Source organism: Dromaius novaehollandiae, chromosome 9 (assembly GCF_036370855.1).
Source record: "Dromaius novaehollandiae isolate bDroNov1 chromosome 9, bDroNov1.hap1, whole genome shotgun sequence".
NCBI lineage: Eukaryota > Metazoa > Chordata > Aves > Casuariiformes > Dromaiidae > Dromaius > Dromaius novaehollandiae.
The window spans coordinates 7,916,356-7,931,536 of record NC_088106.1 but is presented as its reverse complement, the minus strand read 5'-3'; the positions used below and the strand labels follow the sequence as shown (position 1 = coordinate 7,931,536).

The 15,181-nt window shown below is 37.5% G+C and overlaps 1 protein-coding gene across 4 annotated transcripts in view; it reads right to left on the bottom strand.

Moving 5' to 3' along the window:
* Positions 1-15,181, bottom strand: part of NLGN1 (neuroligin 1) — a 311,425-nt gene that overhangs the window by 187,063 nt on the left and 109,181 nt on the right. For all 4 annotated transcript variants that reach the window (XM_064516617.1, XM_026105779.2, XM_064516618.1 and 1 more), the window contains one exon: positions 13,694-13,846. In XM_064516617.1, coding sequence (XP_064372687.1) covers positions 13,694-13,846 — 153 coding nt within the window. The remainder of the gene's footprint in view (positions 1-13,693; positions 13,847-15,181) is intronic.

Genomic DNA, 15,181 nt, shown 5'->3' with positions numbered 1-15,181 from the left:
CACAGTTAAAATTAAAGAGTTTTTTATTGCCTGAGATTTGCTAGAATCAATGCCATCATTAAAAGATACAGGCATACTTTTAAAATCAATCTGCATGTTTGTGATATATCTACTGACAGTACCTAAAAATCTTACAACTATCTTATACATGAAAAAAAAAATCTGTATTGGTGTAGCTTTCAACTGGAAAAAAAACCTTTGTTTCAAATTATCAGTTTCTTTTTTTATAAATACAGACCATTTTGAATGTTGTCCTGTAAAATACTATAAAGGCTTTATTAAACTCAAGAACAGGAAATTAATTTTGCTATAAATGCTTCAGAATTATTAATGCTTGTTTTGTAATTGACATATAAAAGAAATATGGTTAAATTTGAAAGCACACTTTTTTCCTGCACTGAGAGATTGAAAGCAGAAAAATTATTTATTTTTTCCAGTTTGCTTAAGAACAAGCTTTCATTATTTTCTTCAGTGTGTTCTACAAGGCGCAGATTCTATAAACATCTATTATATATTAATTTTATACATGTAAGCAATCTAACTGCAATCAGTAGAACTACTCATATTTTTAGCTGATCAGGAACCACAGAAATAAAGAGAAGTTGTAAAATCACAAAAACTATTTTAGCAGCTGAAGGCCAGGTATACAAAAAGAGAAGGAATATTAAACTTTTCTATGGGTCTAGATTTTCTGCTGTACTTTCTGTGTATCATGAGATATTCTTCCTTCTGTCCCAAATTGTCCCTTTGCTCAGAGTGACGTGAACCCATCACAGTGTCACCGACATGTCTTTGTAGTTGTACCATGTAAGCAAGAGAAAAATTTGGTGTAAAGGAATCTTGGAAAGATCTTACTGGGGAGTTATCAAAGGAGAAGGTGTAGGTTATCCACGCGGCCTGGACTGCGACAGCGAGCTCTACGTTGATGAGGGATGAGCCTTACGTTGCTGAGGGGCTGGATGAGCGTTGCCCCGGACAAGGAGTGAGGCGCAAATGGCTCAGCGTCAGATGTCAGCTCTCCCTGGCAATCACCCATGCTCCCCAACTCCTTTTGGCACTAGCAAGCCCAAATCATATGTACAAGTAAATAATCTACCTGCTGCAACCAGTGCATTAGTAATCACCGTTATTTGGCTTTACTCTGGTCTGCAAGTAGTGGCGTAGAGCAGAGATGCGATTTCTTCATGGAAATAAAGCATTCTCATTCATTTCCAGAAGAAGCCTCTTTGGCTTTTTTGCTTACCTGGCTTCTGTGGAGGACACCTTCCTACTCCCCTCTGCTCAGGGTCTGGGTGACTTAACAGAGGGCAGAAAGGGACTCTTACTCCTTTGCACGGGTGTGAAGTCCTAATCTGACCTGGTAGCAATTAGTTGTGCTTTGGAAGCGTAAGTGGAAGTAATAAAGTTAAAAAGAAGTAGAAATCTTTCCAAAGGGATGAGTGTGTAGCAGAAAATGGAAACTATAACAGAGAAGAGTGGGTTGCAATGTAATAAATGTAATTTTATCTATAAAAGAAGCTTTTTTTTTAAATTATCACATAATCCTCAATTTCATTCCTGGTTTTCAATAACTTCATATATTATTACAGGATTTTCAAGATCATCAGTGTTGTTCAGTACTTGATACAATGCCATTTTTAGAGGAACATGTTTTAATGCTCATAGTGTTTTGAAGAAAATATTTCATGAACAAGTTTAATTACACAAAATGATAAAACACTTCCATTCTCCCTTTCCCTGCTTTGGTATTGCACAAGAGTTTTCCCCCCTCATGGCATAAAATAAGGAATTGTGAATTTTATACTGCAGCAAACAACTGATTGTTTGTCAAGCCGAGTGCTAGCGCTGACCCAGGTAGCATTGTTTTATAGCCTGAAGATCAAAGTGCAGCCTACCCATCAAAATCACATCCCAGCCTTTGTTTATTACTCTCTTAACCTTTCATCTGTACTTGATGTGCTGTACACAGCACTGAAAAATACAAATATAAGGACTGTTCAGAAAGCCCTGTTTTGGCGAGTATTCTTTATTTCTTGACTTAACATAATATTAACAGGTTCCTTGCTTTTCTTGACATTCTTCCCTCATTAAAACTACCATTATACTCTTTCTGAAAAGTAAGTGATTAATGCACAGCATCATTTTTCAGCTTAGCAGAAAAATATATTTCAGTGTGTTCATTTGATTCACCTTAGCAATATTTATACCAAAAAAGCTAATAAATATTAATGAAAACACTTAATGAAATAATGAGGTCTATCACTAGCATTGCTTCTCTTTTTTGTGTCCTTTTCAAACTAACATTATTCTAGGGAGACATTTTTTAAGGAAGTGAAAGATACCAGATATATGTAGACACACTCTTTTAAGGGAAAAGAAAACAAAACCACTTCTCAGGTGTATTCTTAGAGAGAAATCCCCAAAGATGTCTTGAAAACAGCCTTCTAAATTCTGCAAGTTGTTAAGCACAGGACATTTAACCTGCTTTTTGCAACTCCTTCATTCCAAAGCATTTCACTACTTAAATTTACCAAGAAGCGGCTATTAAAAGCGCCTTCAATGTGCTTTATACATGTCAAATTCAGAAAGCTATTAACTGTAATTGGCAATTTATTTTTTTCCCCTTTTGCTGCTTTTAGTGCGTGATCAGCTTCCAAAAAGTAGGGTACATTAGTGAAATTTCTAAAACCTTAAGTGATGTATTCACCCATGGCGTGGGCAGATTTTAGTTAAGAAATTGGTGTTCATCAACATGTGATTTTTCAATATGTGTCAAGAGATGTGAAAAATATGTGCTCAGGAATTGCAGAACTGTGTGGAAAAAGGAGCAGTGAGATGCGTGAAAAGACATAGAGGAAACATCTGGGCATGATGAAAACGAAGGGAAAAAAGTAGTCTTTCACTCCTTTGTAACTTCTTGCAGACAGTCTTTAGGACTCCCCAAAATCAGGAACAGCTCCCTTATAGCAAATTCAATTTTCAGTTGAAAAAGCTGCAGCTTAAGACTTCACATGCTATAGCCTGTGACCATGTGATTCTTCATCTCCTAACATTTAATTTATAGGTAATAATAGGCAGGGTTCACCGAAAGAGTCTGAAAGGCTTAGTATTCAGTGTGAAAAAGGTTCTCCACCTCTGCTTTGGACATAACCCACTCTACAGTTCACAGAAGGAAACAGATTCATTGCCCGACTGTCAGAGCTGTCAAACGCTACTGTGACAGTAAAATAGGCAGTAATCCTTTCTGTGCCTCTGAGCCATAGTACTTATATGTCTGAAGCCATAACAAGTCAAAATAGGTGATACATCTACTCATGTCAAAAAAGGAAGTACCACAGTTATTGCTTTGCAGAGAAGCATCTTGTCTGAAGTACTTAAAATGGGCTAATTCATTTTCATTAGAGTCCAGTCTGTTGAGAGACAGGTTTAAGAAGATAGGCAGGAGGCTGAAGATCAGGTAGATGTCTAGGGAACAAATCATCTGTTCCCTCATAGTCCTGAGTATCCCATCCCTGTGCCTTCAGATCCCAGAATCATTGGGGTCGGAAAGCACCTCGGGAGACCGTGTAACCCAACCACATGAGGTAATGGAAGGCTTAACTAGGGCAGGTTGCTTAGGACCTGGTCCTGCTGGGATTTAAATATCTCCAAGGATGGAGACTCCATAGCCTGTTCCAGGGTTTGACCATCCTCACAGTAATTTTTTTTCTTACATTTAAGTGGAATTTCCTGTATAATCAGTGCCCATTGCCTCTTGTTACTTCCCTGGGTACCACTGAGAAGAGTCTGGCTCCCGGGAGCTATTTGTGCAAGCTGAGTGCAAGACGATTGCAAGACACCCCCACGGCACCCTTCCGCAGCAGCGGGTGGAGGCTGGATGTAGTACCCCAGGGCAGCTCCAGCGCTCTTAGACACGTGTGGGCAACTGAACCAGCCCACCCAGTACAGCACCTTGGTACAGTAGGTGCCTGGCTCTCACGGCTTTAACTTTGAGTTTAGCTTCCAAACAGCTCAGACTGCTGCATAAATTCCAATAGGTGTCTGTTTTCATTTTTAGGTATCTTTTGTGAATACCCGTAGTAAATTCAGCTTCGAGAAGAGGGGAAAAAAAAGAAAAGAAAAACAAAACAAAACAAAACCACTTGTTCCAGGGATATTTTCTCAAAGAAACTGATCCGTAATGCCAGTTTTCTTAGTTTCCTGTGTAGATATCTTTTTGGGGAAAAAATCTTCCTCATTCTATATAAACTTAAATTGAAGCTAGTGAAAGCCAGAGCCTTTCATATGCTTGTTTTCATTGCTTTTGGCTTCCTGCATATTGCTTAGTTGGCAGAGAGAAGTTAAGAACCATGTTCTGAATATGTTTCTGCTGGGTTCTGCAACTTTGCAGGATGACTTTAACAACAAGTAACTATTAGCACACATTGATCGTCACAAGTAATTTTGTTTCTTTCAGAGTGAGATTGATTATCTTTACCTAACTCCTGCAGATCTCCAGGGACGATACACTGAGGAACCACAGAGAATGTGATAAAAAAAGCTTTTAAAGGACTCAAAAGTTTTAGCACCAAAAGACTGACTAAGCGCTTGTATAAATTAAAAGTGCATGGCTCATGACAAAAGCTCTCCTCTGTATGGTTTGGGAAAGGAACTTCACTTATCTATTTCCATCATCTAAATGCCAGAATTCAATCATTAATGGGGCATACACCTACCTGGGCACATTTTTCAAAATTGTTTTGTTGAGGGCTATAAGAAAGTCATACAAAAATAAAGACCCACATACTGCTACTGCAATATTGAATATTGTGCCAGAGTCACACTGGAAGGTTATGATGATTTCCATAGTGGTAGGTTACAAAGGTGCTTACAATAACTGGAATAATGGTGTGGGGCGCGGGGGAAGCCCCACTTTTTCTTGGAGCTGTTGGTATCAGAAACAAAACACCCGTCTCCTTCACAGCCACTGCCCCAGGTAGTTCTCCTACGGACGGACACAGCATGTTATCACAGCTGCTTCTTCGTTACCTGTTTGTGGTTTGTCTTAGTAAAAATGGATAAGGTTCTCCCAAGGGTGAGGAGCTCGTAATGATGGGTAATGGCAGGCACTGGTAACCACTCTGAACCTGGAACTAGAAGTGGTTTACAAGCAAGCATGATCTGCAGAAAGCTGAGAATAGGGAGGAGGGCTTTTTCCACTTCCTTAAGATTATCCATACTATCTCTGCCCCTCTGCTACAGTTTTAATACACTATAGCCAAGCAAGGCTATTTGTTTTTGATATTTGGTGCAAGTATTAAAAAAAAAAGATTAAAACTGAGCATTTATTCTAGTTAATATTTTTTCAAAATTGTTGGTTCCACCACACCTACTGAATATACACCTTTTTGTAAATTTGTTTGCACACACTGGTTTCCAAAGGAACTTGTTTACAACAAAAACATCTGCTGCCATGAATGAATTTGAACCAGAGATCAAAACACTCCCTATGAAATATTCATGAAAAGAAACCAGCCAAAAACTATGTAGAACTTTCAAAGGATGCAAAACCAACATTATGTGCATATGGAGAAAACCCAGAAATATATGCCTTATTTTAAAATTGTTTAAGAATGCAGCCTTAAATTTCAAATTGTGATCATCACTTCAAGAACATTTAGGTTAGAGAGAATTGCAAAGACAGAATTCAGGCACTATTTCGAACTCTGAGTTTTCTGGTTGCTAGAAAACACAGGTAGTATCATGCTGTCTATCAACAACATTTGTAAAGTACAGCTGCAGCTGGAAAAAAACATACTAGAAAAGAACTATATTAGCAGTTACCAAGTGAATTCTTTCTCTTTCCTTTTCTATTAAAAAGAAAATGTATGAAATAGTAAGTAAGTTTCCATTTTAAGGTCTCTTTTTCATATAAATTCAAGTTGCTAATGAGAAACAAAATCCTAGCAATCTGCATCCAAAGAGCTATTAATTACGGTAGCAGGAGAAACTTCATGATAAAAGGGTGTGTAAACTTTTAACACACAGGATGTGCAAGCCCTTCAAGTGTTAGGAGAGAAAATTTTATGCTACCAAAAAGAAATGGTGAAAAGAAAGTTAATACTCTTACTGTTGTGAACATTTCCATTTCAGTCTACCATAAATTATTCTTCTATTTAAAGACTATATGAAAGGGAAAGGGAAATATTTAGAGAACTTTTTTCAAAGAGGCATGTAATAATAAAGTGAGTAATTATAATGGTATTAGGATGCTCAGGAGCATATTTTACAGGGTCATTAATATGGTTCACGGGTAGCTGAAAGCACAGGGCCTTTGGCCTCATGCCTCACAACACACATGGGGCATGCATTAATGGCTGCATAAAGTACACCCTTTTGTGTCTCAATGCTTTAATAAAGCCATACAGATGAAGTGCTAAACCATTTTCAGTTGAGCTACAATATGTTGCTAAAGCTGAAAGCAAAATTTTAGATCTGCTTTATAGTAGTTTTGGGGAATCAGGTATAGAAGCAAATAAACTAATGTCCAAAGTATTTTAGCTACAAGTAGAGATGGAAACAAACATTTTTTTTCCAAAGAACCTAATTTGTCCATTTGTTTCTGGTTGAAATCAGTGACATGCTTACCAAATTCCTGGAACATTAGAACCTAAATATGGAAAATAGGTTAAGGATATGTTTGACTTTCCTTTTTTTGAAGTGATTTGGAACTATATGGCACTATGCCTCTTTTCTCTGTACATTTTGTACTTCTGTACTACAGACTTCATTCTTGAATGTGGAGCCAATCTCTGAGACCAAGGCTGCCTCACCTTGTTCATTTTATCTCCTAAGAACCTTGACACATACACAGTGAAAAATTACTGCAGAACAATGAAAAACCCCCATAAGTACAATTTCTGTCTTGCTTCTCATTTTGAGCAACAATAAACCCCTGCAAAATGGGGAAGACCTTTCAAATTCTTAGTTAAGATACATAAATAATCTTTTTTTTTTTTCAAAAGTACATTTAGCTTACAACATGCACAACACAAAAGATAGATACTCAAAATACTTCTACAAAGATGTTGGTATTTATTATTTTTTTGCTTGAAGGCAATTCTCATACTTTGCTTAATAAGGGATGGCAACCAATACACATCATTTGCTTTAGCCCTTCATAGGCTCTAGCAGTTTGTCATGTATTAATGTATTCCGATTCAATTTTCATGAAAATGGCATTTGTTTGCCAGTACATCATGGGGTGTAAGATATCAGCATATCAAACAACTCGGTCTCCTATTTATTCTCAGTTGGAAAGTAATGCAAATTGCTACATTTTACTGCACAATTTTCTACATTGGCTGAATAAGGCAGACATTTACACATGGATCGCCCATTAAATGGAAGAAAAGATTTAGGACCCTCTCTTGCCTGTACTGCTGCCAAGAGAGTTTTGGGTCCTTTAAATCTAGTGTTCGTATTACTCTCTTGAACTATTAAAAAGGACTGTTACAACCTGTAAAATATAGCTCTTGTTAAATTGATGCAAAAGTATCACGGGGTATTACATCAAAGACATACCGGGTCAGTATTTAAGCTAGTACCTCTGTATGTATACGACTTTGCACACGAAAAAAACCACAAAACTTGAGCAATTTTATACATTTGAAATGTGTTAAAAAAAATGAAAGCAGCGTTTGCAAGAGAAATCACTGTCAAGTTACCTCATTTCTTCCAGAGCCTCGCAGTACACAGAAGTTCTATATTTAAGCTTCAGAAAACTTGGGACTATTTTAATGTACATAATTAAATACAGTGAACTGGAAATCCAGAAATATACTATCTACTTGTCCTGCTCCTACTATCAGAAGTGTCAAATGAATCTCCATTTGCTTCTTTATGGGTGTTAACCAGAGGTCAGAGAAGACAGAGCAGCGTAAAACTCCCGAGCGAAGCGTGCCTGGCCCACCAAGACCACGGGCAGCGGCAGATCTGGCCCAGGTGCTGAGCTCTAGTGCACTTCTTCATGACCTTCTGCCTTGGCTGTAAATCTGAATATTGGAAACTCAGAGGATTATTTCAGTGTTGGAAGCGCCCTTACTGATATACACATTGCATAAAATTCCTAATTCATCCCCACCTCTCGGCTTGCGGTAAGACATCCAACAGATCCTTTCTGGCACCTGGTGAAGGTAAAGCAGCCTAAAATCTGTCTGCTTAAAAGCAAGGGGACAAGCCTGGCTTCCTGGCAGGTCTCCCATCACGATGCAACCAAGGACTAAGGATACTCTACAGTGTATGGTACAGATTATGTTGTATACCCTTAACATTTGTAATATTGCAGATTAGAAGTTCTGCACATGGATCAGTGATGGTGAAAAAGTAATTTGGTCACATCTTCCATACAGGCACGTGAAGGTAGCTAGCCATGACTAGGTGACAAGAATTGTAAATTACTTCATCCAAGATAATAAGGTCAAAGATTTTGTTTTGTTTTTTTTTTCCTGAGGCAATAAGACGTCTGTAATTTGCCTGCACTGAATATCTCTTTTCTGTTTTGCATATATTATCAAGTTGAAGTTTATTATGCTCTCAAAGATAAAGTATTTCAGTTTTGCCAAATAGCAGAGTTTATTATATGATTAAATATTGATCGAGGAATTTATCTTACCAAAAAGTAATTTCTCTCTACGGAAATGACACAAATTACTCTTATGCCAAAACAAGCAGTTTTTAAGTTTGTTATTTGTTATTTTTCTGTTTACCAAAAAATAAATCTAGTCACAAACATTGGAATAAAGCTGTTATTTAAAGTGTACCTGTACCAAGATAGAAACCTGCTCAATGGTAAACAAAACGATGTCTTTGTGCCCTAGAAAACAGAGAAGCGGGTGTGTATCCATCTATCTAAACAGATGGATAATGTCAATTTGCTGTGCTAGAAAAAGCACAAATAGAAAAGAAACGGTTCATTTTAAAAGTGCACTATATATTCAAGGTTCCCATTTCATAAATATCTTGCCTGCTGTGCACTGCAGTTGACCCTTTAAACGTATACAGTAAACAATAGGTTATTGACTGGAAGTCCGTTTTGTCATTTTGATGATGCAGATTCAAGTGGGGCAATCTCCCTCTGCCTGCTCCGCTGCGGACGTGCCTCCCTTTGGCTGGCACTACCGCACAGAAAAGCCAGTAAAATGTCACTAATTGCAGCAGGACGGAGGTCCGAATGCTAATTCTCTTAACAGACCCGTGAAACAAGGACACTAAATCTAGGTGAGCTGCGCTCGAGTCTCCTGTGAACTGGTGGTCCCGAGGTTACTTACTACATTAAGTAAGAGTTGTCTAACACAGCTTTAGAATTGTCGGCATCTGTAAATCAGACCTGGGAAGTACTTCGCCAGAGGTAATAGATAACTGCAGTGCACCCACTACCTTAACCTCTTGAATTTATCCAGCATGAAGTTCACTTGGAGAGCTTCAGACCAGGAAACAGCGATACCCAAGGATACGGTGGTCTTCAGATAGCACCTTCTGGATGCTTTCCCTACAGCGTAACCTCAAAATGCTAAAATTTCATTTATCAACAACTTCATGTTTATATATCTAAAGGAGACTGGTTACGCAGCTGTCAAGGGTCCTCTAGAGTGTTTATGAATTATATTCCCTGAATGTTCTCCCAGTTTGGAAAGCTTAAATGAACGATTTTTGACTGCAGCATTTTGATGTGTTTTGCTATTAATTTCCCATCTTTACTTTCAATCTAATGTACTTTTAATTAGGCAATAATATATAATCTTATACTCATCTATCATTTTTACTCAAACATATTAGGAAATGGAGAATAGAAGAAGGCTCATCAGAGACCCTTTGGTGGTACAGCAAAGCCAGAATAAAATGCCATCTCCTGACAGTACCTTTAAGGTATCATAAAAAGATAATGGATGTGCTTGTCATGGACGCTAATGATCAAACATTTTCCCAGTTTTACTGGATATTAAATTGTGAACTATAAAAGAAAACTCCACAGTCTAAGCAATATAGGAAAAAAGAATCTTACTGTATTTTTTATCTTCTCTGATGTCTAAATAACTTAAACCTTCTTATGCCACCGTTACTTAAACTGAATAGTCACTAGGACATTAATGGGCAATGGTTAGCCCTCATAAAGGGAAGAGGCCTACTCTCAGGAGGAAATACAACTCAACCTCAGGTTGCAGAATAAAGCATGATAAAATGCTTACATGACACAGGACACTAATACAGCAAAATATCTTTATGCAATTGACTAAAACTGTTTTAATCTACCATGAAGCAATTTTTGAAATGGCAATATCTAAATTACCTAGATGAGTTTGAAACACGTTTGCAAGATATCCTCTGTTTAATACTTTTAGTATAAAAAGAATTATAACCACCATGGCAAAATAAGGAGAAGAGTAAGACCAAAAAAAAAAAAAAAAAACCTAAAACCACCTATCCACTGGGAAGAATACAAAATAAATAATTACCAAAATAAGGATCAGTCATGACAAATCAGAGCAACACTGAAAAATTCAGATCTAATTTGAAAGGAGTGAAAAAAATCTGTGATTTTATTCTATTCTACTTAGAAGTAGAAGAAAACAAAACAAGACAATACCTTCCAGTCAATTACAATGGAATTAGGCTCCTGAAATGGGCAGCTACTCCAAAATCATTCTGACTCATTTTTCATTTCAATATATTGTCATCTCTCATTCTCAGACATGTTTCAGACAAAGACAAAGTTGTGCTAGGAAATTGGCTTTTTCTTTTTTTGGCTTAAGTGCAGTTTCTCCATACTTCTTTCATTTTTTTCTTTGTTTCCTCTTTATCGAATACATTTAAGTGATTTCTAACATTTTAGTTAGAAGTCAAGCATCTCCATGAAATGAAGGTCCTCAACCAGAGTTGCAAAAGCAAATCTATAGGACAATGAGTGTCTCAGCTCAGGACAGAAAAACAACCTCCATTGCACTAAAAGCCTTTTACTGTTGACTTAGAAGAGCATTGCAAAGAATCTAACATCGCAGCAGATCCTTGCTCGCCATCACTATTGGTCTCGATGAAGAAGTTTCTATTGCAACTCTAAACATTTATTTAACTGGCCTTCTTGCTAAGAAATTTCACAGTGTGAATCTTGGTAAAACAGTGGCAAAGCTCCTAGGACATGCACAGATTGCCTATATTAAGATATACATCCACAGAGACGGATACAAGAAACCCAGAGCAACAAAGCTCGTAGGAAAGTGAGAAGATAAGCCTTAGGTTGTCCCTTACATCTTCTCATGTGGAAAAAAATCCCTGTATTATGTCTCCCTGTACACTCAGGCGTTTTACACAGCAGTAAAGTGAGATCTCATTCTCCCACCGGCAACAGCCAGCGAAGCACAACCTCTCACCTTCTGTGATGTGATTCAAGTAAAGGAGGCTGAGAATTTCTTGGCTATGTGTTTGCACAACCACAACATCCAATGTGATGGCAAAGGGCAATGTTCTGCTGCACGGGGCTCAACAACACTTTCAAAACAGCAAAAGGAAGAGTTGTGTCTACTATGATTACGCAAAACTCTTGTTTTGAGGACACCATATCTCTTACATGGTTATCCTAAGACCAGGAAACATAATGTGGAAAGGCAGAAAAAAAAATGCAAAGTGTGCAAATTCTCGGATTTGATTACTAGCGTGTTTCTGCACTGCCTATTTAGCGATATGTCATCATTATTTATTTAGTTTATGACAGATAGGCATTGTACCAGATATAAAATACATGAATGAATGTTACATACCGTTAAAAGGTGCATTTATTTTACTGAAAAAACCCTACCAGCCTGATACAGGATTATTTTACAAAAGTTGACTTGAAAGTAATTTCAGGTATTCATAGCAATCACTGGTTTCTGCTGTGAGTTTTAGAGGTATTACTATAATAGGTCCCACTCAAACGAAAATTAGTTCTTTGCCCCTTGAGGCTCTGTAAAGACCACACAGTCCAAAGGACCACAAAAGCACGAGTACAAATGAAATGCTCCCAAGGTCAGTAAGATATTGCCAGTTGGTTACCTCAGGGATCAGTGTTAAAATTACAAGTGAAAAAGCCATTATCATCAACCAAGGTGAATTAATTTTCATCTTTCAAGCAACTTGCACTTCCAAACACTGCAACTACAAGAACATTTAGGAATCAGCCTCAGTAATTTGCACAAATAAACAATATTTTCACATAATGGATACTGTATCGCTGGACAAAATAAAATATAAAAATATTAAAAATAAAAAAATAAAATATTGATTAGAGGCACATATTAACTGCTACACTAACACGTGCTTAGGACTTGAGGTCAGTCTATAAATTGATAGACAGGAGGAGGGAGAGAAGCAAACAAAATATCAGGATTTCCTTGCTGAAAGAAGTACATCACAAACGAAACTTCCAACTGGATCCCAATGAGATAAACTCCACCAAAAAACAGTTACGATCGCTTTGGAAATGATTCAGCCCCAGGTAAAACACAACTACAATAGACTAAATCTCAAGATCTAAGTCAAAATCCATTCCAATAAGAAGTCAAATCCATTGGATTTTTAATAAAAACAAAACTGATGATAGATGCAAATTACCCAGACAAGCAAACCAGAACCGGTGAATTTGGGGATCATGCTAATTGAATTCAAAACACACAGAAACAGAACACTGCTGAAATAAAATGACCACACATAAGAAAACCAAAACACCAGCCATTGCTAATGCCCGCAAATTGGAAACAGAGCTCCCTGGTCTTCAGAGCTGACTCGCTGCTGTGAAGGACAACCGGTTCCCCAAGCCATGCAACAGGGTACAGGTAACACCTTTGTACCCATGTAGGTGTTCTGAATCGTTGTACTGAATTCCATAATATTCCAGCATTGAATTCCCACTTTCCCGAGTTTCAGCATGCAACATTTCAACACAATGTGCAGAAGAAAACAGAAACAAGTGTATCATTGTCGCGAGAGCTATGAAACTTATCATAAACAGGACTACGCTGAACAAATAGCAAAACGTAATCTTTTAGGAAATACAAGCTACCGGAGAGATACCACTCAAGTCTACCAACAACATCAGCATATGCTATTCACCTAAGCTAAAACAATCAAAGTTAACTCTTCATTCATGCTCTAGTTTGGCCTTAGAAACAAATACCAGAGACATTTGAATTATACCTGCAACACTTTCTAAAATAACAATGAAACTCAAACAGGTAAAAACAACAACTCTTAATAATCAATTTTGTTATAACCTTCTTTGCTTTCTTGCAGTATGGAAAATCATGGTAATTCAGAAAACAATCTCTTTCTACCAACATAAAACCCTGTTATCTGTGAGTTAACATTAAACCTCATTTACCTATCTATGAAGTAAAGCATCACCATGTTACTCACAGGAAAACGAACCCTTCTGTCTCAACAACTCGGCAACGGGAACACCTGTTTCACATCACCAAATGCAGAGCAGAACAGCAGGTTCTGCCAGGTAATACTTGCAATGCCTTTATAGCATCCCCAAAATACAACCCTTTCATTTGACAAAATAGATTCGTAAATCAAAGAAAACCAAAAAAAAACCCCTTTTTTTTAAAATACATTCTCATGCGTAACATGAATTGCATTGCAGATAGCAGGGATTAATGGAAAGCTGAAAGCTTCTTACCAAGTACCCCAAGGCGATAGTTGACTGTGATGACTATCACATTCCCATAACTTGCTAGAACACTGCCATCATATAAATTTCCAGTGCCTTCCATGTAGGACCCTCCGTGAATATACACCATCACAGGCTTAGGTCCCCCACTGTCCCGAATGTCTGGAAAAAATATTAAGACACATTTTATCTCGAGAAAGTACCAAAAAGGATACATGCAATATTTTAATTTTCTTTTTAGTAGGGTTATTTTTCTTGAAGTGTTTCTCAAGCAACATTTATTAAATAAAGAAATGAGGGTGTTGGGCATCCGTGTCTTCTGGTGGCTTGCTAGCTTGTTTGTAACTGACTTTCATATTTTTGAAACACTTTTTTTTTTGGCCTCAAAAAAGCAGAAAAAAAATTGAAATAGTAACATGATTGCTCAAACGCAATGGGTCAGCAGTCTGATTCTGTTCCTGATGAATTTGACATAAAATAGCTACTAATGTCAGTGTGACCTCATTTAGGCAAAGCCTGAACACTTCTGAAAAGCTCAGCCCATCTCTGTGCACACAGCTAAAGGCATTTCACTTAATTAAGCTAAATAAGATTTGTCCTCCTATGTAAGTTGTTGACATGCTCTTTGATCCAATATGATCACTACTTTATAAAAAGGATGGATAAATGACTTTGAAGCTGTTTAATGCTTAGATCTCAAATGGATATTATTTTGTAACCAGGGTAGCCTGAAGTTTAAGGAGAGTGGGTGCTTCTTATTTTACTAGAGTTGTGAAAGGGGCTGTGTGCTCTACCTGCAAAAATAGCTGCCTGCAGCGATGCTTCTAAATCCCTTCCCAGCACTCAAACCAATAGGCAGCTTCAAAAAAAAAAGTGACACTGAACTCAAGTATCTCTTCACATCCATTTAAAAATCTCTCTAGAAGCTCCACTGTTCCCTCAGACAACAAAATGAGAAACAGGACATACTGCTTTTTGTTATTTTTTAGTAAAGACATTTATTTGTGTATCTCCCTAAATAGTCAGATTTGCAAATGGATACATCTACTCTTGACAAAATGTTGGATGTCTAAGCTGAGTGCAAATTGTGAGCTCCTTGTGAGCAGAAGTCCTCCCAAAGTCCTCCCCAGCTATCAATTCCTTAGGAAGCAGCAGGCAGGTAACTGGGGGCTGCTGTGGAGGTAAAGGTTAAAACACTCTTTTTGTTGGGGTGGAAAGAAATCAGCCAAGAGGTAGCTTTAAACTTTTACTTTATGTCTGGATTTGTTTATATTTCGATCTAATTTACTAGGTGTCTGACTACTTTCCACTGCCTGACACAGCTGGGAACTGTACTGAATATTCGGGTTTGAAGAAGGTTTTTTTATCAGTATGGCAGTATTGAAGTGACTTCCCTTGAACACCCACTTCAGTGCTAGAAAGCTCAGATGTATTGTTTATTCCTTTGATTTGGAGGACTCTTAGTTCAGCCGCTTTCAGGTAAGCTCTCCGTAATGG